This window comes from Dendropsophus ebraccatus, chromosome 4 (assembly GCF_027789765.1).
Source record: "Dendropsophus ebraccatus isolate aDenEbr1 chromosome 4, aDenEbr1.pat, whole genome shotgun sequence".
In the NCBI taxonomy this organism is placed as follows: Eukaryota; Metazoa; Chordata; class Amphibia; order Anura; family Hylidae; genus Dendropsophus; species Dendropsophus ebraccatus.
The window spans coordinates 110,312,772-110,337,336 of record NC_091457.1 but is presented as its reverse complement, the minus strand read 5'-3'; the positions used below and the strand labels follow the sequence as shown (position 1 = coordinate 110,337,336).

The following is a 24,565-nucleotide window of genomic DNA, read 5'->3' as shown; positions in this document are numbered from 1 at the left end:
CTCACCAGAGGAATGAAGATTCCCGTATTGTGTTGCAGTTACGTATCTGAAGTCGACTTTTTGGAACACCAGGTGCAGGGATGCTGTTCTGGACCCCGCAGCTGGTGAATTCAAACATACAAAAGGTTGTCCAGCATACTGTTAGAAGCAATACCTTATTATTTCAGAAGACGAACAATTATGATGCAGTCGTAGTGTCCTGATTGACCCGTTTCTCGCCTCATCATCGCTTAGTTGTAAACATGACTCATACATCACGACAATCTTAGTAAATCTGAGCCAATGTAACACACAGCAACATATCACACGATTACAATGTATAGCTCACAGTCACAATGTATCACATATAGGAACATAGCACATAGTTACCATTCATCACACAAAAGAACATAGCACACAGTTACTATTCATCACACAAAAGAACACTGCATGCCGTTACCATTTATCACACAAAAGAAGATAGTACACAGTCACTATGTATTACACACAGGAAAGAACCACAAAACTACAATGTTTCACATACAGTAACATACCATACAGTACCAGTTATAATGTACCACTTTATGTATCACATATAGTAAAGTATAGTCATAACATACAGGACCGCACCACAGTGACAATGTTAAAACACAGGAAGGTAGCACACTAAGGAACACACCATAAAGTTACAATGCATAACATACAAGAATGTTATGTACTACAGTTCTGCTTCCCTAGCTTGTTTCGAAGCGATCTGAGGCAGGTCATTTACTTGGAAATCTTCGCCCAGCCCCGTAAACCACACAGAACCTTTTGGATCGAAAAATCAAGTTCAATTTGGCTGAAATAAGTACTCCGTACGGGACCGCAAGGAAATCCACGGCCGTGAGTTTCAACATTTCCGTCCTCAAACAATGGTCTTGTTCATTTTTCACGGCGCTGCATACGATCCGACCGTAAGCTCATGCGTAGTGTGCATTGTGCGTCCGTATATCGTATACTTTCAAGCGAACGCATCAACCTCGAAACTACGTGCGTATATTCGCGGTTCGCACTACGGACGGAATCATACGCAGTGTGAACATAGCCTAACAATGTATCACACACAGGAATGTACCACACAGCTACAATGTATCACATATAGGACCATACCATAGTCACAATGTATCACACACAGGAATGTACCACACAGCTACAATGTATCACATATAGGACCATACCATAGTCACAATGTATCACACACAGGGATGTACCACACAGCTACAATGTATAACAAACAGGAATGTACCACACAGTTAGGCTATGTTCACACAACGTTTTTTCAGCTCTGTTTAAAATGACGCCCGTTATTTTGAGGCTAATAGATGTTATTTAGCAGCCTGGCCTCCCCTTAGTGCAATGACGGGTGTTTGTACATTATTTTAGTTTGGGGTTACTAATTGGCCTTTGCATGCGGCTTAATTGAAAAGTCCATTGATTTTAACCCTTAGAGGATCGAGCCAATTTCAATTTTTGTGTTTTCGTTTTTTCCTCCTTGTGCTTAAAAGGCCATAGCACTTGCATTTTTTCACCTAGAAACCCACATGACCCCTTATTTTTTGCGTCACTAATTGTACTTTGCAATGACAGGCTGAAAATTGAAAAAAAAAACGCATTTCTGTCATTTGGAGGGTATTTTTTTACGCCATTTGCCCTGTGGTAAAACTGACGTGTTATATATGTTGCTCAAGTCGTTATGATTACAACGATATGTAACATGTATAACTTTTATATTATCTGATGGCCTGTAAAAAGTTCAAACGATTGTTAACAAATATATGTTCCTTAAAATCGCTCCATTCCCATGCTTATAGCGCTTTTATCCTTTGGTCTATGGGGCTGAGTGAGGTGTCATTTTTTGCGCCATGATGTGTTCTTTCTAACGGTACCTTGATTGTGCATATGCGACTTTTTGATCGCTTTTTATTACAATTTTTCTGGATTTGATGCAACCAAAAATGCGCAATTTTGCACTTTTGGATTTGTTTGCGCTTACGCCGTTTACCGTGCGAGATCAGGAATGTGATTAATTAAGAGTTCGGGTGATTACGCATGCGGCGGAGGCTTTTTATTATTAATGACACTTTTTTTTACTTTTACACTTAGGGTGCGTGCACACTACGGAATTCCCACGTATAATCCGCTGCGTATTCCGTCGCTCATACCCGCACGCGGCAGCGCGCATCTCCGCCTGTGCCATAGACACTATTCTATGCACGGGCGGATTCCGCATTCCGCAGAAAGAATTGACATGTTAATTCTTTTGGCGGAATGCGGAATCAGCCGGCCCATAGAATAGTGTCTATGGAGCCGGCGGAAAGGCGCACGTCCGTGAGCGCGTACAGCTGGCGGAATTCCGCAGAGTTTATCCGTGAGAATTCCGTAGTGTGAACCCGTCCTTACAATGTATCATACACAGGAGTGTATTACACAGCTACAATGTATCACACAAAGGAATATACCACAGTAACAATGTATCACACACAGGAATGTACCACACGGCTACAATGTATCACATACAGGACCGTACCATAGTAACCATGTATAACATACAGGAATATACCACAGTAACAATGTATCACACAAAGGAATATACCACAGTAACAATGTATCACATAGAGGAACATACCACCATACAGGCACAATGTATAACATGCAGGGGTGTACTACACGGTTACACTGCAGCGGTGTGTCACTCACATTACACTTTATTTGCACACTCTATCAAACTTTGCAGATACAGCAAACTGTGTGATAACAGAAGCTCCCAGGATGGTCTATACCATTTATACATAGGAGGGGGTTTGCAAAAGGATAGTTATTTTTGGCTCCATAGGACTCCCTAAATCACATGATCACTTATAAAAGAATACTAAGCCTAGACATCTAGCATTCTACCACACTAAAACTACAGGGCGGGTTTAGTAAAAATGAGCTCCAGTATATGTGGACTGATCCACCCCCATCAAGGTAGAGGCAAGTGGTATATTCCTTTGTGGGCTCTCTGGCTGTACAGGGAGAGTGCAGGGACTGAGGGGATCTGTGCACACTTTGCAGGCAATGAGCACCCAGGGCTGGCTCCCTGTGCAGCATGAGGAGAGGCAAAGTGATGGTCCTGGCGACCTGTCTGGGATCCTTTATATTAATCATCTTCTACTTCCAGAACAGCCTGAGCTCAGGTAAGCGGCACAGATACCTCTGGGAAGGGGATAGAGGGGCTGGGAGAGGGGACACAATCCACTAACTTATACTCCATCGCCGCCACTTAAAAGGCAAGCCCAGTAGGTTAGTTACTAATTATGGTATTAGATGCATCAAGAATTCATAAGTCAGATAATTTAAACTTACATTGATCATTGCTCCATCTATGGGAACCAAAGACCAATTGGATACGGCTATACTGTAATAATTTTCCGTCAAGTATCAAGTTCCATTGTGATTGGCCAGATGTGACACAGGCAGCTGATACAATACAGTCTGTAGAATTGCATTGTGTCATGCTGTAGTCGCAACAAAGTTGCAGGAAGGTTTCATATTGTATACAAGTCACTGTCTGTGAATTCAGGAGCTTATCGCAGTGTTCTCTAATGTGTGGTTGCAAAACTACAACTCCTACCTTTTTTAGTAATAGGATTTCCCTTTTTGCAACAATCTTAAGCATTGACATACATTTTTTTTTTTTTACCATGTGGCAAACAAAGTGTTAACTCTCCTGACCCATTTTTGTAGGCCCTGAATCTGTGCACCCCCCTCCCTTCTCTGTGTCATAGGTATAAAATATTCTTTATTTGTCCATCGGCTCCTAGGTCTCAGGAATGTCCCTCCCTTTAATAAATGGAGCCTCTCAGCAAGTCTTGGTTTACATTTCCACATTAGACACCAGTTGGATCCTGTGACTCATGGGGTTAATTGTACCCCACTACACTACCATTAGGGGAACTGGTGGAGACATGGCCCTACACAATTGTCTGCACACTAAGAAGTCAGGGGACGGTACTGATGTTGCTGAACTCTCGGAATAACAATATCACAGTTCCTTAACAACATGCTTGAAATCGTAAAAAAAAAATAAATAAATAAAAAAAATCTCTGCTTCATCTGTATTGAGAACACCTTATGGAAACGTTCATTCATTCTGCGGTCCAGACTACATAAATAGGTTAGACCGCAGTGGCTCTAAAATTAACTGGCATTGAATGAGTTAATTGTTTAGGCTTCAGCTGCCCCTCCCATAGCCTCTGCCAATGTGGCAGATCAAAATAAACACCTTCATTTACCCCCCACCCCCACCCCTTTCCTTCACCAACACATGCTCCCTGTGTCTGGCCGCATTGTGGAAGTTTCTCTGGCCTCACAATCTGCTTCAGACCCCTGGAGGCGGTGGGCTTAGAAAAACACTGAAATATTTTAAAGCTGACATCACCCCAGAAACTTAATTGCACTTTTTATTTACATTATGTGCAATATTTTTAAAAAATCCCCTTTAACAATCTTAAAGGACCACTGACACTAAATGAGGCAGCTTATAGTTGTAGCATATGTTTACACAGACTTGTCTAGAGGATATGTGACATGGGGGGCTTTCTGTACTTCCTTCCACTCATCCTATTGAAAAATAATATGGTAATGGCTGATAACAGGGAACAATAGTCTGCACATCCAGCTACTAACATCCTCATCGGATGATCAAAATTATTTTCCATAGGATGGCACAGTAACTGGACGTGTATGTGGACAGTGGCAAATGCTTGTTTCTATGGATATTATAGTTCATGTACAAAAGGGGCAGATTGATGGCTCCAGTGTCCCCATGTTAACTAGTGACATGACTGCATATGAGGTGTAAGGAACCCCCTGACTGGCTGGTCTATTCCAATCCGCTATATATGCTGTAACGCTGCCATGCCGGTGTGCGTACAGATGGCAAATGTCCCTGTCACATCCTATGAGACCACACAAGGAAATAGCACCTCATTTACAGTCCATTACTGTGTCATTGCTCCATCTGATGAGCAGTTGTCACCATCACATTGATGGCTATATATTGGCTGACTTACATTCTCCGTTTCATATTTTCTCTTCCTCCTCATAGAAACCATGTGCACTATGAGAAAGGTTGATCAAAGCTGTAGCAGATCAGCCATGTACTAGGACCCTTCACCTCAGGGGGTCCCAGCTTGCCCTCAATGCTACTAGCACATGTTTCAACCTATCCCTAGATACAATATATCTGACCCTCTGTAACCTGGACGTAGATGTATGAGTGATGGATGAATCGACTGATGAAAGGTTCATGGCTGTAACTATAGACTGAGCAGCTGCTCTTGGGTGCAGGTAGCATTGTGCATAACCCTGATTTCCATACCGTGATGCTTCAGCTGTTACAAAACTGCATCACTCGCTATGCTTGGACAGCACGTGCTGGGAGTTGTAGTTTTGCAACAGTGGAAGAGCTTATAGAGACCACTTGTGTATGACAGAACCCTTTTACTGAAGACTGTGGAACTACAAGTTCCAGAAAGCAGTAGAATCCAAAGACTGGTAAAGTACTTGCTTGAAATAACCCGGGTCATAAAAGGCCCCTGTGTGTTCTATGGGTAATTTTCCTACTGAGCTGCCACAGGGGAAATAAGGTGTCATGTGGAACCAACTGGCATCAAGTAGATTATGAAATGCATGGCTACTAATCCTGTTCTACAGGGGTCTCAGCACTGAGCATAGTTCATACACAATTGGTGCAACCAGAGAGAAGGATTCCTTCTGTCATAGCTGCTTGATCTATCAGTGGGGCACCTTTATAGTCTGAGGAGCAGTGGTGTAAAGTGTGGCCCTCCAGACAGACAGCACCCTTTGTAGCCCCTTGGTCCTTTTATGAACTCTTACTTATTTTTCCCTTTTTTTTGCTCTCCAGCTGCAGGCTGGCATGTATACTCACCTGTGATGATTGCTTTCTCGCAGTGTCATTCCGATGCTCCTATGACGTTCAAATCCCGCTGGTGCCCAAATAACCTCTTCTCCGACTAGGACACATTTAAAGAGGCCGGAAGTCAGCGTCTTTAATGCATTTCTATGAGAACACTGATTTCTGGTCTTTAAAAGCCTTTGGCAAAGAAGAGGGGCCAGTAGAGATGTGATACAAGCGCCAGCAGGATCCGAACAGCGCCGGAGCACCGGAGTGACATCGCACCACAGGAAATCAATCATCACTGGTGAACAGACAAGAAGCAAATAAAAAAAAAAATGGGGTGCTACTTTAAAGTGAATGTTACAGGAGTACATTCGTTTTAAGATTTTCACATGAATAGAACGGCGCGGGGAAGCCAGTGCTGCAGTCCTTTTGCTGCAGTCCTTTTTTTGAACGGCGGCCGTTTCCCGCGTACGACTGCTTTGCCCGGGCCCTGGCCGGGGGTGATGCACTGGAGGCAGGCTGGACCGCACCCAGTGGAAGGAAACCACTGGCCTTTTATGATGTGGCTCCATTGATTCAAATGGAGGACTGCGGTACCAACTTTCCCACGCCAGCGCTGTTCTATCCATGTGAAAATCTTAAAGCGAGTGTACTGCTGGTACATTCGTGTTAAGGTATTTAAAAATAGGATGATGCTTTAGGGTGCGTTAACACGTACCAGATCTGCAGCGGATTTCACGTTGCAGATTTGCAGCGAAATCCGCTGCAGATCCATGTAGTGTGAAGATCTATGGGTTACATATCCGCAGCGGAATTTTCATTCCACTGCGGATATGTAAGCCGGCCCCTTTAACCCCACAGCAGCCCTGGCCTAAAGCATACATTACCTTCTCAGCGCTGCGATTGCAGTGAAGCTCCTGATTGGCTGATGGGGAGCCGGGAGCCTCACACAGCCGCAGCGCAGAGCAGGTAATGTATGTTTCGGCCGGGGGCTGCAGGGGGTTAAAGGGGCCAGGTCACGTATCCGCAGCAGATTGGGGTATGTGACCCCATACACCTTCACTATACCAGAATCTGCAGCAGATTTCGCTGCAAACTCGCAGCGGATCTGGTACGTGTGAACACACCCTTTAGGGTGGGGGTCACATGTACCAGATAACAGCAAATTTCACGCTGCAAGTTCTGGGGATGGGGCTTTACAATCATATTTTACATACTCGCAACAGAATGAAAATTCCACTGCGAGTATGTTAAACGTATACAAAGATACAGTAACGGAATCGCAGTGGCTTTCTGGTACGTGTGAAGCTACCCTTTGAGTATAAAAAGAAGACTCTAACACAGCTAAGATTTATAATGGCTCCCCCATGCTTACAGATAACGGGGGTTTCAGTCAGCCCTTTCCAGTAGAGACCTTGTCAGATATCATCCATATTTCATGAGTTTGTTTGGAGACTGTAATGCTTAGCTGATGTTTTATCTGTTGAGCCATTCACACGGCCATATACAATATTTTTTTTTCCCTGTGTTGATGTTCTGTTCAGCTGACAGTTGCACTTATACCTCTGTCTCACAGTTTGGGAAAAAGTCTGTATTTATGTAAGAGCTGGGCCTTTTTGATCCATATAAAATATACATGTCTTTTAAGTAGATGCACTCTTTTCATCCATTTCGTAAACCAAAAACTTAAGTCTACAAAGTCAGATTAAAATACAGATACATCTGTATCTGATCAATATTTGTTTTTCACCATGTTTTCTAAATTGTAACTTAATTTCCTGTTAAGAAGCCAGTACTTACTGCATGGAAATACAAAGGCAACATCAATGCTGTAACACATCTGTATCTCCATTCTGTATTATGGAGCATCATCAATATGATTGTGTAAAACAGGCCTTATAGTCAACATCAAACATGGACCCAGCAGCGCCCACTTTAGGTTCTGTTCACAGTGATGTCTGTTGGATCCCTTGTTGTATTTTGGGGTCCAGCAGGCAAGATGTCCACTATTTTTGACAGGAAAATATCCCTGCATGCAGCACTATTTTCCCCCCATCAAAATAGCTGAGGGCAGAAATGTTGTAGAGTCTGTGCAAGTCAGAACAGGTTGCAAAAATGTCTATTAAGGATAAAGGTAAAGGAAATGAAGTTCACTGCATCCTATAGCCACATAGTGCTATCCTTCACAAGTGTTTTGAGAACGTTGATAAAGCATCATCCACCATGATTTCCTAACTTTTTTTTTTTTTCCTGTCTCTATCATTTCAGTGTATTGACATGTTTTGTAGCACTGAATTATCCTATTATAGTGACTACAACTTCCAATGAAACCTACATGTAATGTCTGGGCAGCGCTGTCAAGTAAAGGGTTAAAGCAAGTGTCAGGATTGGAGTTGTTTGCTCAGTCTGGTCAGTATTCTGTGTGATATTTACCATCTCCAGCTTCGCACAGGGTAAAAGTCGCTGCAGACGTCATGCCTTCCCCTAGGCTCATCTCTAATAATCCTTATATCACTGTATTTTCTTGTGACGACTGCAGGAATAAACATGACCCGACCAGGCATGACCCGGGCAGGCAGTGGTATACATACTCATTGATGGAGAAATAATGCATAAATTGTATAACTCTTCATATGTGTGAATGTAATGATGGTATACAGCATACATGATTACAATATTAGGCTGTACTACAGTGCCACAGAGATTCAAACATTTTTCCCGCTGCCAGCATGATGTTGATGCATCATGCCGGGTGGAAAAACAATCAAGGACAGATATTCACTGTCCATAGGTATGCAAAATATATGGACATGTGAATGCAGCCTTAGGGCCTTATTAGACAGAGTGATAATCTGCCAAATCAGGACGATTCAGCAGATCATCGCTCCGTCTAATAAAGACAACAATCAGCCGATGACAGCGATCTTTGGCTGATTGTGTCTTTTGGTCCTGATCTAAAATCACTGGCCGCCAAGCGTGCATGACTACATGCCATAGCGATGCATAGCCGACAGCTGATGACTGTGTAAAAATAAATAAATAAACTTGTACATACCTTTCCATGCTCCCTGATGTCCCACTGGCTTTGGCCGGCTACCCGCAGTCTCTAAAGTGACAGGACATTCAGCCAATCGCTGTCTGAGGGGCTGTCGCAGTGATTGGCTGAGCAGCCTTTCAATTTAAACATTGCAGGAAGGGGGCCAAAGCTGCAGGACATCATGGATTGCGGAGAGGTATGTATAGTTTATTGTTCACAATAGATACAGCTGGCTGGCAGCACTATTGAAACAGCACAATAAGAAACAGCAGGTACCATGTTGCTCACAATGATCGCACTTGTAAAGTGGTAGACGCGGGGATAATGAAGCTAGCAACTGTACAGTTGGTAGAGTCAAAAAACGAATCTTTATTCAACTTAATTTCTTCTTTGCAAGTTATGTATAGTATATTATTTTACCAGGGCTGCACAATTTATTGGGCCGTATAAGGGCTCAGCAAGTAAGCACGAATCTAGCAGATCGGCACTCGCTTACATGAAGTCATCAGGCCGTGTAATACAGCCTTTAGGTTGCCAAAGATGACGTCTCAGCTGGTTCCATAAAGTGTTGGTCCTTCTGGTCCTTGCTGTAAGTGGTTGAGTATTATCCTGCTGTTAGTCCTGCCTTGAGAGGCAACATGTGGTAGAATATCTAGGCACAAATCACTTGTTAATGTCCCTTATATCACTACTAGGGGTGATCAATGTCATAAGATGTCTCCTCATGTCATCACACCAGCAGTAGAAGCAGTGTATCACTCTTAAACAAAAGCAAGATTGATATCCCACCGTGAGGCCACTATACGAGAACCTGACCATTATTCGATTCCGGACAGAACCTACATCCATCACCATAGGCTATGTGGTTCCAGCCAGTAGCAGTTTCAGTAACATCACTACAAACCTAGTGCAATAGTGGGTGGCTGTCAATGGCAGCATGTGCAACGGTCTATTTTCTTCTGCTACGCACCTGGAGATAGTCCGGGCAGACATAGGAGTCCGTAATGAAGATGCCATCTGAGTCTGGATGTGGGTCAAGGAATCTGTAGGAGCTGCTGACTCTTAAGAACTTACAAAATGATGCTCTCTACCGGTGGTTAGTCTGGGCCATCCGATGCCTGTTTGCCGTGTGTGCCCTTATGTAACCACTGCTAGATGGCAGGAAAACTATTGAAATGACCATTCATACAGTCTGTCAATTGAGAAAAATGTTTTGCACTGCAGCAGCAGCTCTAGTAGTCAACAACTAGATTTTTTTTCCGGCAATTGCCGTATGTTTATATAATGTATATCTATGGAGGGGCAGAGCTAAGCCTGCCTTGTACTGTATCACAGACAGCAAGCTGCCTCCCACCCATAAGCTGAAAAATGTAAGGCTAATTCATTTTCCCAAACATCTTATGGACTAGCACTGTAAGAGAATGTGACTGTCTTCCTGGGCATGTGAATAAAGTATCTTTACATATGTGATGTGATTAATATTGAATAAGTAAGGTCAGGTGTCCAGAAACTGGAGACAAGGTTTTGCGTCCTAGTGTAACTAGAGAACACTGTCCATTTATCTGAGCATCCATTTTTCAGAACCTTCTAGGTACTGGTGTCTAAAGTCTGGAGGAAGAAAGTTTGTGAACTGAAGAACTATGTAACATTAGAACTATAATGCTATGTTACTGAAGCGGTGCTAGGTAAGCATAGGTAGCCATGTACTTTACTGTAGCTTGTTGTCACAGATACATCATGATGATGATCACGTTCATTCATTTTAGCATTCATGTTGACTTATAAGACTGCTCATCCTGAGATTAGTGGTTCATGAATGTCGTTACTATGATGCCACAGATACTGGTAATAATACAGTTGGAGGAGGCAAAGTGGTTAGGGCTGTAGTACCACCACCCATGGTTTCTTGATGACTGGTGGTTGACCACAAATGGCAGCCTTTATAGTATTTCTTTTCAAGTCGGGAACAGCTGTCTATACGTATGGTCCATTTATTAAATGCAAATTAGACCGGAACATAATATAATTCTCTACATCGTTGTAATAAGCTGTACCATTCAAGTCTTCACAGTCAAAATGCAGCAAGGAAAGTGTTGGCAGGAGACTAGAATAATAATGTGTCCGGTAAACCTTCTGCGGCCATCCGATGATAGGACTCTATTGAGAGTCTCTAAATCTGGCCCTCAGGATAACTGTGAATTCTGAATTTATGATCCCAGGAGAAATATCAGCTGGTAATTTTCCACCGCGCTCTTGCAACGTATTAGTACAAAGTGCTGACCGAGGAATGGATAGTAGTTACTGCAATTTTTTCAAAAACCTTTGGGGAATCAAATGTGGGCATTGTTGTTTTTAGTTATTTATTTTTTTCTTTATAGTAACAGGACACTGGGGCTAAATTTTAATGTATGGTAATTTCATGGAACACATAATTCTTTAAACTTAAAGGGGTTATCCACTTGTACCATCGGATAGCTGCTTTTAATCCAAGATCTGTCCTGGGGTCCGTTCGGCAGGTGATGCAGTTATTGTCCTAAAAAACAACTTTTAAACTTGCAGCCCTGAGTCAAACGGCCGTGGCTTGGAGTATCTGTTCCATAATTTTGCACCACCCCTCCTCCCCACCCTCTTCATCATTAAGAATGCCCCTAAAATATTTTCTCCTGTCTGAACATTGCACAGATGCATTAACGATCCTGCCCATGTGCCGTGCTGACACAGCTGATGAATAGTAGAAAATCTGCCTGGAGTATTCCTAATGATGAGGAGGGCGGGGAGGAGAACAGAGGTGTTGTGCCAGCCTAATGTATACACAATCTAAGCCCTGGCCGTTGGGCACAGGGATGCCAGTTTAATTGTTGTTTTTTAGTACAATAACTGCATCACCTGCCGAATGGACCCTATTACAGATCTTGGTTTAAAAGCAGCTGTCCGAAGAGACAAGCGGTTTGGGGGGTGTCAGACTGTGGGTACAGAGTTGCTTTAAGGTCCTTACATGGGCTAATTATCAGCAAGAAGTGTTGCTAGAAACTATATGAGAAAAATCCTAGAGCGAAAAACCATAGGTAATAATAAAGCATAGTGAACCCCCCCTGGGGCACGTAATCCCTTGGACTTTAGACTCTGATCTTGATTATTATACAGGGCAAACAGCATCGCCTGAAAAATTTCTGTATTTTCTGTGCGCAGATCACTGAGCAGAAGTTAAACCATTAAAAAGCTAACCACTAAGTTGAGCAAAAACCCAATGACGCAGGGGAATTTTCATGACTTGGAAGAAATATTATTGCACAATGGCCAGCGCTGCGGAATCTGTTGGCGCTATACAAATAAATATTATTATTAATATTATTATTAGTATTTATTATAATTGGTGGCAGTTAAACAAATGCAACTAAAGACAATGACAGTCTATTGCATCTCCTAGGCTGATACCGTTGTGTGTATATTATTATTTATTATTATTATTATTATTATTATTACCAGTTTTTCGCCCTACCATGTGCCGCACAGCGACCAAAATATATTCTGGCTGTAGCATTGACGGGTGTGACAGTCATTTAGCACTTGAACATTTCCACACCTCTGTAGGCCTCTGTATGTGTCTCACACAAGTGGTGGCAGTGCATATTGTCTGAACTCCAACTCCAGGACAGGCCTTGGTGGTCACTGTCAACCAGTCATTAGTTTGCTTCTCAAATTCCACCATAGGGCCAGAGGATCGTAATATGGCTTGTATGGCCCTACTATGACTCTGACCTCTGTCTCATCCTTGGCTTGACATGCAAAAAGCATCATGTCCTATCACTACACACACACACACACACACACACACTCCACACACACACACACTTTCCATACACCCAGTGAGTCCTGATATCTGCTCAGGCTTGCCTTTTGCTGGTTCATATTCACAAAATTGGGGTACTCCTCCTTGTACCCAGTAACCTTTTATAGGAGCTTATGTCATGAGTTATCCTACGGTCTCCTCTACCGTAACATAACCAGACCTGTCTTAAATTGTATCAATTCTGCCCTCCTGTAGACAATGTCATCTGAAGAAGCTCTAACTCTCTCCAGATGTGGAACTGCAAAAAATTCCAGTCCTGATACAGGAGACCCATTCACTGCTAATCATAGATGGGGGAGTGGGGGTGAATAGCGGCCCTATTACGCAGGTTATGAGCATGAGTTGTGCTCATATTAAAAGTTTAACCTCCATGGCAAAGTAGGTTATTTTATGTTGTGATATGGCACATATGGGTCTAGGAAAGCAGTATCATGTCCACTGCCAGAGCTTCCTAGAACACAGTGCAGAAGACCAAACAGCGACGTCGGATCATATAGGTAATTTATTGGGTGAACCTGGTCCTTTGGGAGACTAGGGGCCCTATTACACCAACAGATTATCTGACAGATTTTTTTTAAGCCAAAACCAGAAATAGATTTGAAAAAAAATAGGAGAAATCTCAGTCTTTCCATTATTACCTGTTCTCTGTTTATAATCCATTCCTGGTTTTGGCTAAAATCTGTCAGATAATCTGTTGGTGTAATAGTGCCCTTACCAGGTGTGCTAGTACATCTCTCACCTGCATTCTAAAACTTTTCCCTGTCCTCAAGATTTTATGCAAATGTGGTTGTGTGGCTTCCTGCAGGATAGGACTTGACTTCAGCCTGGTCTGTATGGACTTGTTTAACAATGTGAGGGTCAATATCTTTGTTCCTATATTTTCAGACCATTGTCCCTGCTCTGTAATATATAGTGTATATAGTATAAAGTGTCCAATAACACTGCTTTAGAAGCCCTGTGCAAGATGTCTACTTCATTTTTTCTTAAGGGGGGGGGGGGGGGGGGGCTTGTGAGGGTGGTAATAACAGTCAACTCCATAAATGTAGATCCTTATTTTGCAGATGTCTCTTTATGAATTTTACCTCTTGCTACATTGGAAGGGGTAAAATCTGCAGAGAAATATTAACAGGCTGTAGATTTTATAATGTATACTAGATGTAAATTTCCACATAGGTCTGCAGTTGCCTGGTACTCTTAAGTGTACATCTATTACATGCTGTTCAGACTGCAATACTGCTTTATTGTAGCCAAATAATTGTGCCATATTATTAGTCAGACAACTCTTTTTAGGGTGTTCTCCAATTTGAGGACAGAAGGGGTGCTGTTTCTAGATTAAAGGAGAAGTCTGGTGAAAATTTTTATGAAGTATTGTATTGCCCCCCCAAAAGCCACACAAATCCCCAATATACACTTATTACGGAAAATGCTTATTAAGTGCTTTTTTTCCCTGCACTTACTACTGCATCAAGGCTTCACTTCCTGGATAAAATGGTGATGTCACGATCCAACTTCCAGAGCTGTGCGGGCTGTGGCTGCTGGAGAGGATGATGGCCGAGGGATGATCAGTGTCCCTCCAGTGCCCTGTGTCCCTCAGTGTCCCCCTGCCATCAGCCACAGCCCGCACAGCTCTGGCAGTCGGGTTGGACATCACCATTTTATCCAGGAAGTGACATTACCATTTTATCCAGGAACTGAAGCCTTGATGCAGAAGTAAGTGCAGGGGGAAAAGCACTTTATAAGCATTTCCCATAATAAGTGTATTTTGGGGATTTGTATAACTTTTGGGGGGCAATACAATACTTTCATTAAAAGAAAATTGCCGGACTTCTCCTTTTAAGGCAGCCATGTTTTTCCAAGCCTGAATAACCCCTTTAAAAAGTTACAACCTGCTGGGGTGTAAAATAATACTCTACTCATATTGTCCAGTCTAGCAGTGGAGCTTTGGTCCACCCTAGTATGGCAACATTGATGCAAGTTCAAATAGGATGGAAGGGATTTCTGTAGGTAAAATCCATAGTGAATTAAGAAGAGCTCTAGAATATACAGTACAGGGGGGGGGGGGGGGATAGCTCTGTATAGCACTGAGCAGCAGTGCTGAATCAGAGCAGCTTTATTAAAGTGGTGTGTGTGTGTGTGTATATATATATAATATATATATATAATTTATTTATTTTTTTGTGTTCACTAAAGCGGAGAATAAACTATTCACCACATGCATGGTTAATGGCTGTAGGACTAAAAATACTTTAACGAAGCCTATCATGTGTGAGGGTAGGTTCACACTAAGTCGGATTCTGTAGCCTCTCCACCCGTGCTATAGACACCTTTCTATGGCCGGACAGATTCTGCATTCCGCTGAAAGAACTGACATGTCTATTCTTTCGGCAGACAGCCGAATCGTCTCGACCATAGAATGGTGTCTATGGAGCCAGCAGATATGCACGCCGCCATAAACGGGTACAAGCCACAAAATCCGCTGAACGTATCCGCGCGAATTCTGTAGTGTGAACCTACCCTAATACTGACTGCTGTATCTAAACTTCTCATATGATACTGTCATTGTATCTAAGCCCATTAGGTGTCCTGCTGTGTCAGTCCATACTGCTGGGTCTACCTCCCACTTCTCTTTATGAAGTACTTTTTCATTTCCCTATAGCATTTTAGACCCTCATACAGGGGGAACTTTTATTATGGCCTCTGTCTACCATGGTCTGATATCACTGGCTGACACCTCAGTGCTGTATTCTGTATTGTCTGGAGTCGGTCCCACAGCTGTCGACTTGTGCTGTTTTAAGCATTAAAAGGGAAACAAAATCTGCATGAAAGCTTTGTCGCAGCCATACACCTATGTGTCATTCTTTCCATACATCATCAGAACATGAGGTATTCAGATCGTCTTGGAGAATGTACTGATGCTTGAGAAATGTGTCTGCTACGATGGAAATAAGATTCCGCTTCGTTTGAAAGATGAACACTCAGTAACATATGGACCTATGCCGATACACAGCTCCCCAAAGTCACCCCCAAGAGACATAATAACTAAACTTGTATTAAATGTTCTGTGTTTCCTTTAGTTTTGTCAAAATCCTAGGAAGTTGTCAAACAACCCCACCCTTGGCCATTGGCTGTCCTGCCCTACAGCTAGTATTCACTGACGCAGTACCAGGCAGTGCCCATATACAGGAGACGCAGATGTGTAATCAGCCGATTACAGGACCAAGAGTCGAATCCACACCAGGTATAATAAGCGCAGGAGTATTTAAATTTGCACACAGCGGTGTAACCAGGGATCATCCAGAGGTAGATGACATAGTAAACATATACTCTTTATTGCTTAACGCGTTTCGTCCCTATATTGTCTAACATGAGCAATATATAGGCACATCTTAATGACATCATATTGTGCTTCCGGGTCAGTGACCTCAGGAAGTCCTGGGACAAAGGTAAACAAATATGAGCACATGGCAGACCGAGGTAAACAAATAAATAAATATAAGCACATGGCAGGTTGTCACTATGTAAACAAAGGGCAAATAACATATGTAAAGTTCATCAGCCCATATGTCCATGAGATTCCAAAGTTCATAAATCATAAGTCCATAAGTCCATGAATTCATAACCAGTTCTTACCAGTAAATCAATAAAATAAATTAACAAACAACCATGTATCTCCACATAAATAAAGAGGTTAGTCCATGCACAGAAATGATCATAAAGTATATATAGTCACTAAAGTGCATAGTCTGTTCAAATGAACATGATTGTGTTCATGTGTAGGTAGAATTCATTGCTTACCGTGCTGGAGGACAATAACCCCCATCCTGGACTGATAGACAGGGCTCCAGTGGTGTGGAGGAACGGAGTGATCCTTCTGGTGTGTGACGTCATCACATCAGAGCACGCTACGTTGGTTTAGCAATAAAGAGTATGGGGGAGATTTATCAAAGGGTGTAAAATTTAGACTGGTGTAAACTGCCCACAACAACCAATCACAGCTCCTCTTTCCTTTCAGCACTGCCTAAAGCTGAGCTGTGATTGGTTGCTGTGGGTAGTTTGCACCAGTCTAAATTTTACACCCTTTGATAAATCTCCCCCTATATGTTTACTATGCCATCTACCTCTGGATGATCCCTGGTTGCACCGCTGTGTGCAAATTTAAATACTCCTGCGCTTATTATACCTGGTGTGGATTCGACTCTTGGTCCTGTAATCGGCTGATTACACATCTGCATTTGCTTCTCCCACCGTTGGTGGTGACGTCCCCCAGTACAGCTGCGGAGTACACCCCTTTATGCTGCATATAGAGTTGTGCCTAAATTTTGCACAACCTATCCAGGTGAGTGGATCCCTGTAAGACCCTGCTACCATCCACCTGGTTATCTTTTATTACACGAGGAAGCGCCCCCTGTCTCTCTTTTTTTCTCATATACAGGAGAGGCGCACTCTTTGTATTAAGCCTAGTCCTATTTTAAAAGGCTTAAGTGAATCTATCAGGAGTAGATGGATATCAGTGACTTTTAACGCTTCCAAAATGTGGAAGCTTTAGACACATACTACTAAGATCTTGGATCTATTCATTTTCCAAATGATCTGTGATGTCGTCATGTTATAGGCAGTGATGTCATCACATACCAGACCTTTATAGTGCTCTTTCCACATTCCCCCCCCCCCCCCCCTTTCTATTCTGCATTACTGGGGGAATAAAAACCAGATGTGATTTGGGATTCCTGAGGAACCACGGGAGATTACTTTTCAGAATTTATTCCCCCTCCCACTATTTTAGGATTAAATCCTGATGATGGGAGCTCTAAGCTAAATGCTCTCACGCAATGCTGACCGGGTTATAGAGACAGAAGTGACCAGTGTGCTTGTAGCAGAAGAATGATCAGTTTATCTATAGATTTTACTCTATAGATTCTATACTTTTTTTTTCTTGATTAATTGATATCTTAAAGTGGGGGATAATAAAAATGCAGGATTGCTGGAAAAATTGTCTGGTGATGAGGTAAGCTGCAGTGTTCCCTAGAAGAGCTGCTACAAAATATGTGAAGAATCCCTCATGTCACATTTGAAAAGCTTCAGACGTTTCATTAGTAGCTCATAAAGTTTTCCTAAGAATGTCATGGAGTCTGCTGTCTAGTAATCTAAACAGTCTGGGCTCCTGGAAGCTGCCAGAAGTTCTATTAAACCATTATGTTAATGACAGGGATTTGGTGATATTCCCTGTGAAATTGGTACCTTCCTTCCTCACATCTAGGTCTCAATGGAAATTTGATAGGTTAAATTCTTGCTAATTTTTATTTATTTATTTTTTCTTGCGCTTTAAAGGTGAGGATCATTTTGTGGGCAATTGGAATGGGAAGCCAAGACGAAGCCCCTTGCAAGCCTTGTACGACAGTGAACAGGTGTGTTGATGCCCCTTACAATCACTGCTCTTTACCTTCTTGACCTTTAAAGATATGTTGTTAGAGGGCCTAGCAAAGTTATGTCTAATACCAAGGGATGTTCATAGCATAAGCTCACAACAAAAGTTATATTTTGCCACTGTTTATAGAAAAGGAAGGGCAGGCACCCTTAGGCTTAGTGGTTCCCGCTGGGGTAAACTTAGGGCAGTATTAGATAGAACGACATTTGCTGTAAGCAAGCATCATTCTGCTAGATCGGTGCTTGCTTATTGAGCCTATTACATGGTGATGATCATGCATCAAGGGATGCACTGGCAGAAAATAAGTTTTAATTACCCCTCCACACTCCTCGATGTCCTTCTGCCTTTTCCCCACTCACTGCAGCCTCCGCTGAAGCTTTGAAACCCGTGTGTGCAGTGACAGGCCGCTCAGCCAATCACCGACCAAGATGGGACAGCGCTCCAGCAAATGATTGGTTGAGCAGCCTGTCACTTTAGAAACTGCTTCAGAAGTTTCAGCTGTGGTGAGCAAGGTGCAGGCAAAAGGACACCAGGGGAGCAGGGAGAGGTAAGTAAAAAGCTATTATTTTACATACTTTCATCAGTCACTGTGCACCTCCTCTTACTATAAGCTCTTCAGCCTATTACATGGGGCGATATCTGCCCAATTCTGCCTAATTGAGCAAATAATCACCAGTGTAATAGGACCCTAAAGCTCTTGAAACCTAAGTGCAATGTCTGTAACCAGACTCCCAATTCTGATGAGTCATTTATAGTCCTGATCTCCTCCGATGGGACAGAAGGACCTTCCAGGATATGACTGCAACACCCTTTATACTTATGCCCCTGACTCTGTTGTCAACTTTCCAATGTTAAACAAGGATGGAATTTCACCATAAATATGGGAGAAGGGTAAGGCCAACATGACATTGGTGCCTCTCTCCACAAATCTCATAGTCAGATACTGTTCTAAATAGTATACATCCCATTTTCCAGAGAAAGTATGGAGGAAAAAATGCTGTCATCTTCAGATAGATGGAACCAATACACTCTGTAGACACAGGGCACAGTATACTCACATCGTCTTCATGACTTTTAAATTCATTTATTTAGAATGTAGATGAAGCATTTACAAAAGCACAACACTCACAGCTGATGTACACATCAAACTCGGACGCCCAGGTACGTCCTCCTCGTGTCAAATTCGGACGCCCAGGTACTTCCTTCTCACGGACGTTTGGGAGGAAACCAACTCCTCCTTCCTCATGCACATGTTCAAATGATAAAAAAAATGCTAATTTATAAAGTATGTGCCAAGTAGTAACATGTTTTAGGGATATAATCCCTTCTTCAGACAGATACAGGACAGTAAAATCAAAATACCAGTTTGTTAGTCGGGGCGGAGGTTTACAACTGGTATTTGGCAGAGTCCACTGGTAATGTTGGGCACATAACTGTTCTCGTAGAAAAGAACAGAACATGTTCTACCTGGCCTAATCCCTGTTCCTTCAACAGACTTGGAAAGACGTCATTGATGTTTTGCCACTTACATAAACAGACTGTTTCTTCAGAACCAGGGTTCAAGAATTATCTTTAAGAAGGCCACACCCCTGTGAAATTAGCAGATTGGGATAGAAGTGGGAATTTAACAGTAAAGATGACCTAAGACTATGACCGATACATATTGAATGGGAGGTTGATGCTGTTGTGTGTGTGTGTGTGTGTGTGTGTGCGTGTGCGTGTGTGTATGTGTATGTATATTATATATATATATATATATATATATAATTTTATACTATTATTTTTTTTTTTTTATGTTTTTTTTTTTTTTTTTTTTTAACCCTTAGTTTGAGCCTTCATCAATCCAAGCTAAACACCAGAAACGTCGGGAGCTGCTGAGCAGCGCCTGCAAGACCTACACAAGAAAACGTCGTGTCCTCACTGCTGATGACCTCAAACACCTGATTGTGGATGACACACATGGGTTGCTGTATTGTTATGTACCTAAGGTGGCGTGCACCAACTGGAAAAGGGTTATGATGGTTCTCACTGGCCAGGGAAAGCATAAAGACCCTACACTCATCCCAGCCAACGAGGCCCATGTTCCAACCAACCTTCGCACCCTCTCAGAGTTTAGTACTTCAGAGATCAATTATCGGCTCCGGAACTACCTAAAGTTCATTTTTGTAAGAGAGCCATTTGAGAGGCTGGTCTCTGCCTACCGAAACAAATTTACTCGTACATACAACACTGCCTTTCACAAGCGATATGGCACCAAGATTATAGAGCGCCATCGTCGAGACCCGTCACTTGAAGCACTTGAACATGGAGACGATGTTACATTTGAGGAATTCCTATATTACTTAGTAGACCCACAAACACAAAGAGAAGAGCCATTCAATGAGCACTGGGAGCGGGTCCATTCCTTATGCCACCCTTGTATCGTCCAGTATGACATAGTAGGCAAATATGAGACTCTAGAAGAGGATGCCAACTATCTATTACAATTGATAGGGGTAGGAGATTCCATTAAGTTTCCATCTTCTTCCAAAACCACACGGACCACCGATGGGATGGCAGCAGAGTTCTTCAAGGGCATCACCCGTTTTTACCAACGCCGTCTTTTTAACCTCTACAAGATGGACTTTTTGCTTTTTAATTACAGTATTCCACATTACTTGCAGATACATTGAGCGCGGGGCAAGGGAGAGAATGCAGGGGCCTGGTGCTCTCTAGCACTTTCCCAGTGGAGGGAATTCAATGGAGCCAAATTTATTTATTGCAATGTAAACATTTTCAGCAAGTGTTTTTGCTTTGCCTGTGAATGCAAAGAAGATTCTGTGCTATATATTTTTGTAGTCAACCTTTCATAGAAACCAGGATTTGAATGCTGTAGTCTTAGATACTCTTGCTAGCCACCTTCTTCATCGGCAAAATAGGCTGCAGGGATCAGCCATTTTGCTACCATACAGAATCAGTTGGGGCGGCTTGAGTGCTTAATATTCATCATGAAATACATTCATGAGTTGGAAATTTTATTTGTGTTTTTTTTCTTCCCTGAACAGGGTGACCCACATCAATGACTCAGACTTTCAGACCTTGACAGTGATGGGAGGCCCCAGGATAACATTTACAGAATGTCCAATGATTGCTTCCATGGTGAATGGATTTCTAAATGTGTTTATAATTATACCGATGGAAATGGCCTTTTGCTTTACAATAACATTCTATGTAAGTTTTTTTTTTTAGATTTTGCCATCTTTGAAGGCTATATCTGCCTAAACAACCAAATGTTTTTTATATTGTTGGGGAGTAAAAGGCAACTTTTGTAACCGTACAAAGGCCTGTATTTCCATGATAACAAACCCAATACTTGTGCATGGGACCCTTACTTTTTACTAACATAAATTTAGTATGTTATGTTGGGTTCACACTGCTTTTTCCTGTTAATCTTTTATGTTTGGAAAGCTCACAAAATATATGATAAACATCTCTAGTAATCGGACTAAAGCCCCTATTACATGGGACGACATAGAGGAGCAAACTAGCGCTGTCTGCGCTCGTTTGCTCCTCGTTCCTCGCTTGCTGCCGGTGCTATTACACGCGCTGGCAGAAAGTGGGTAAGTGCAGGGGAGGACGCAAGGAGCTGCGGGGGGCTGCCCGGGTGATCGCTAGATTGTCCGGGCAGCCCATAGAGGATTCCACAGATTCCTATTCCACAGAGCGACAGCAGCAGATCGCTGCTATCACAGTCGTTTATCTTTCAAAATGTTGAAAGACAAACAACAGCAACGATCAGCCGATATCGGCCGATGATTGTTCCTTGTAATAGGGCCTATGTCACTTAACACATGCATCCATTTGACGGATACATCAGCTTTTCAATAACTTTATCATGACTTACCTGCTAAGTGGATGCCATACTAGGCATTTGTTTTAACTTTCTTTTCCCATCAGGTTAGTGGTGTCCATTTGCTGTATGCATTAGGAAATACATTGTGGCCCGATGCCACAAAAATTTGATGAGAAAAGATCTGAGTGCATTGTTGCTTTTAGGCTATCAATGGCATCCATTTACAAAAAAAAGAAAAGCTTGAATATCTATTAAATTGATCCCATTAGTCTGAGTGATGATGGTACTTTTAGGCAGCCTCTATTTAATGTATAGAATGGTAGCTTCTCCTGGTGTGTACGTTAAACAGTGGCAAAAATGCAGTGAGATTCCAACTATAGCAATTTCTAGAGGACAGACAGAAGGAAGTATGTCTACGCAATCCCAATACACAGGGTTTGTTTGTTATTATGAGATATTGGCCCATATAAAAGCTATTTGTGAAACTGGTTTACTTTTTGCTTTATATGCTTTGAAACAATACAAAAAAGGTTGCAAAGATAAACATAGTCTTAAAGATCTACTGAAATCTAAGCACCATGGTGAAGAAAATTATGGGCCTCCTGTTAAAACCTAGTGCTGATACATCATGTTTAGAGATCTTACCAACAATAACCAATAGTTTTTTTTTTTTATTAAAGACAATGAATCAACAAAAATGTCATTTTTTAATGTGTTTTTTTTATTAAACATTTTAATGTGAATAAAAATATAAAATAATGCACTGGCTCATTGAGCACACACACGCGCAGAAGGGTGGCATACTGTTTTCTACAACTCACTGTAAGGCTATTTTTCAGCTCTGTTTAAAATTACGTCCGTCATTTTTAGTCTAAAATATTTTACGTTATTTAGTTGTCTGGCCTCCCCTTAGTGCAATGACTGGTGTTTGTACATTATTCTAGTTTGTGGTTACTAGTTGGACTTTGGGTTCGGCTTAATTGAAAAGTCCATTGAATTTAATTGTAAAAACCGAGAAAGAACGGTGACAAAAGAAAAACTGTGTGTGAACAACTAATAAAAAAGTCAGCTGTTTGCAAAAGACGTCCGAAAATAATGATCACGATCATTATTTTGATGTCCGCGGTAAAAAGTCTGTTATATCAAAATCGGTAAAAAGTCTGAAATATCAAAATCTGCCGCCTTTTCTCTATTTTTGACGTTGTGTGAACATAGTGTAAAACAACAACAAAAAAACATAAAGGCCAGTGGCACTATATTATGTATTTTGACATGCAAATTCCAAAAATACCTATTTTGCTGTACGCCCCACCATTTTCTGATAAGTCAATTTAAAAAAAAAAAAAAAAAGCTGTCAGCTATACACAAAACTAGAAATTATAAAAAATTTACTTATTGTTTTGCATGTAATTTGGTTAAATTTGATATGTCACTTTGTTGTATAAGATTTGTTTACCAGAACTATATATTGTTGTAGAATGGCGTTCTGTAAATGGCCTACATAAATAAGTTACATCATGTGGTTATTAATTTGCCCATTGCAGCCAATCAGAGCTTTCCTTTCATTTTTGAGAATTATTTTTAAACAACTATTCTAATCAACTGTGGGATCTGTGATATCACGCTATATTTAGTGATTAGATCTGACTTGACGTTAACATGTTTAGTAGGCTTGTTAGTATGCATCAGATAATGCCATTGTTAAAAGTCTTCATAAAGTTACTTTTTTTTTCTTTTTTTTTTGTAACGTGCTACAGCCAAAGAAGTTGGATGCAGCTCCAGGATGCAGCTGTATCCACCTTAGGGCTGCATCCAACTTTTTCTGCCACTGCTAATCAAATACCATGCACTCGGGTTCGTCTTTCTCTAACTACTATTGGATTTATAAAGCTAAAGATGCACAGTTTGGCTGTATAGTGAACTCTACACTCTTAGGCTAGGTTCACACTGCGTTTTCAGCATCCGTTTAACGGATCCGTTTTTTTTAACGTCCAGAAAAATAGGGTCAGCAACGTTTTTTGTCCGTTTTGGTCCGTCAAAAAAAACGGATCCGTTTTTTTTTTATAATGGAAGTCAATGGAAAAACGGATACACACAAATGAATCCGTTTTTTGCAATCCGTTTTTCATGCGTTTTTTGCAAAAAACGGATGCGTTAAACGGATGCTGAAAACGCAGTGTGAACCTAGCCTTAGGCTGGGATAAGTTCTGGCAGATTCGATCATACCGGTTCATGGCGGCGCGCATCTCCGCCTGTCCCATAGACTCAATTCTATGGGTGGGCGAATTCCGCCAAAAGAATTGACATGTCACTTCTTTCGGAGGAATGCTGAATCCGCCCGGCCATAGAATGGTGTCTATGGAGCCAGCGGATATGCGCGCCGCTGTGAGCGGGTATGAGTGATGGATTCTGACGGAACTTATCTGATCTGCGCGGATTCCGTAGTGTGAATCTACCCTAAGGCCATGTTCACACTAAGTATACCGGGCATTCTG

At 41.9% G+C, this 24,565-nt stretch overlaps 1 protein-coding gene across 1 annotated transcript; it reads left to right on the top strand.

Annotated features, from left to right (window-relative positions):
- The first annotated feature begins 3,036 nt into the window (after positions 1–3,036).
- CHST13 (carbohydrate sulfotransferase 13) lies at positions 3,037–23,696 on the top strand. The gene is made up of 3 exons (XM_069966725.1): positions 3,037–3,197; positions 18,142–18,218; positions 20,065–23,696. Exons 1-3 carry the CDS (start codon positions 3,110–3,112, stop codon positions 20,908–20,910), a joined length of 1,011 nt encoding a protein of 336 aa, XP_069822826.1. The 5' UTR covers positions 3,037–3,109; the 3' UTR covers positions 20,911–23,696.
- The last annotated feature ends 869 nt before the right edge of the window (positions 23,697–24,565 follow it).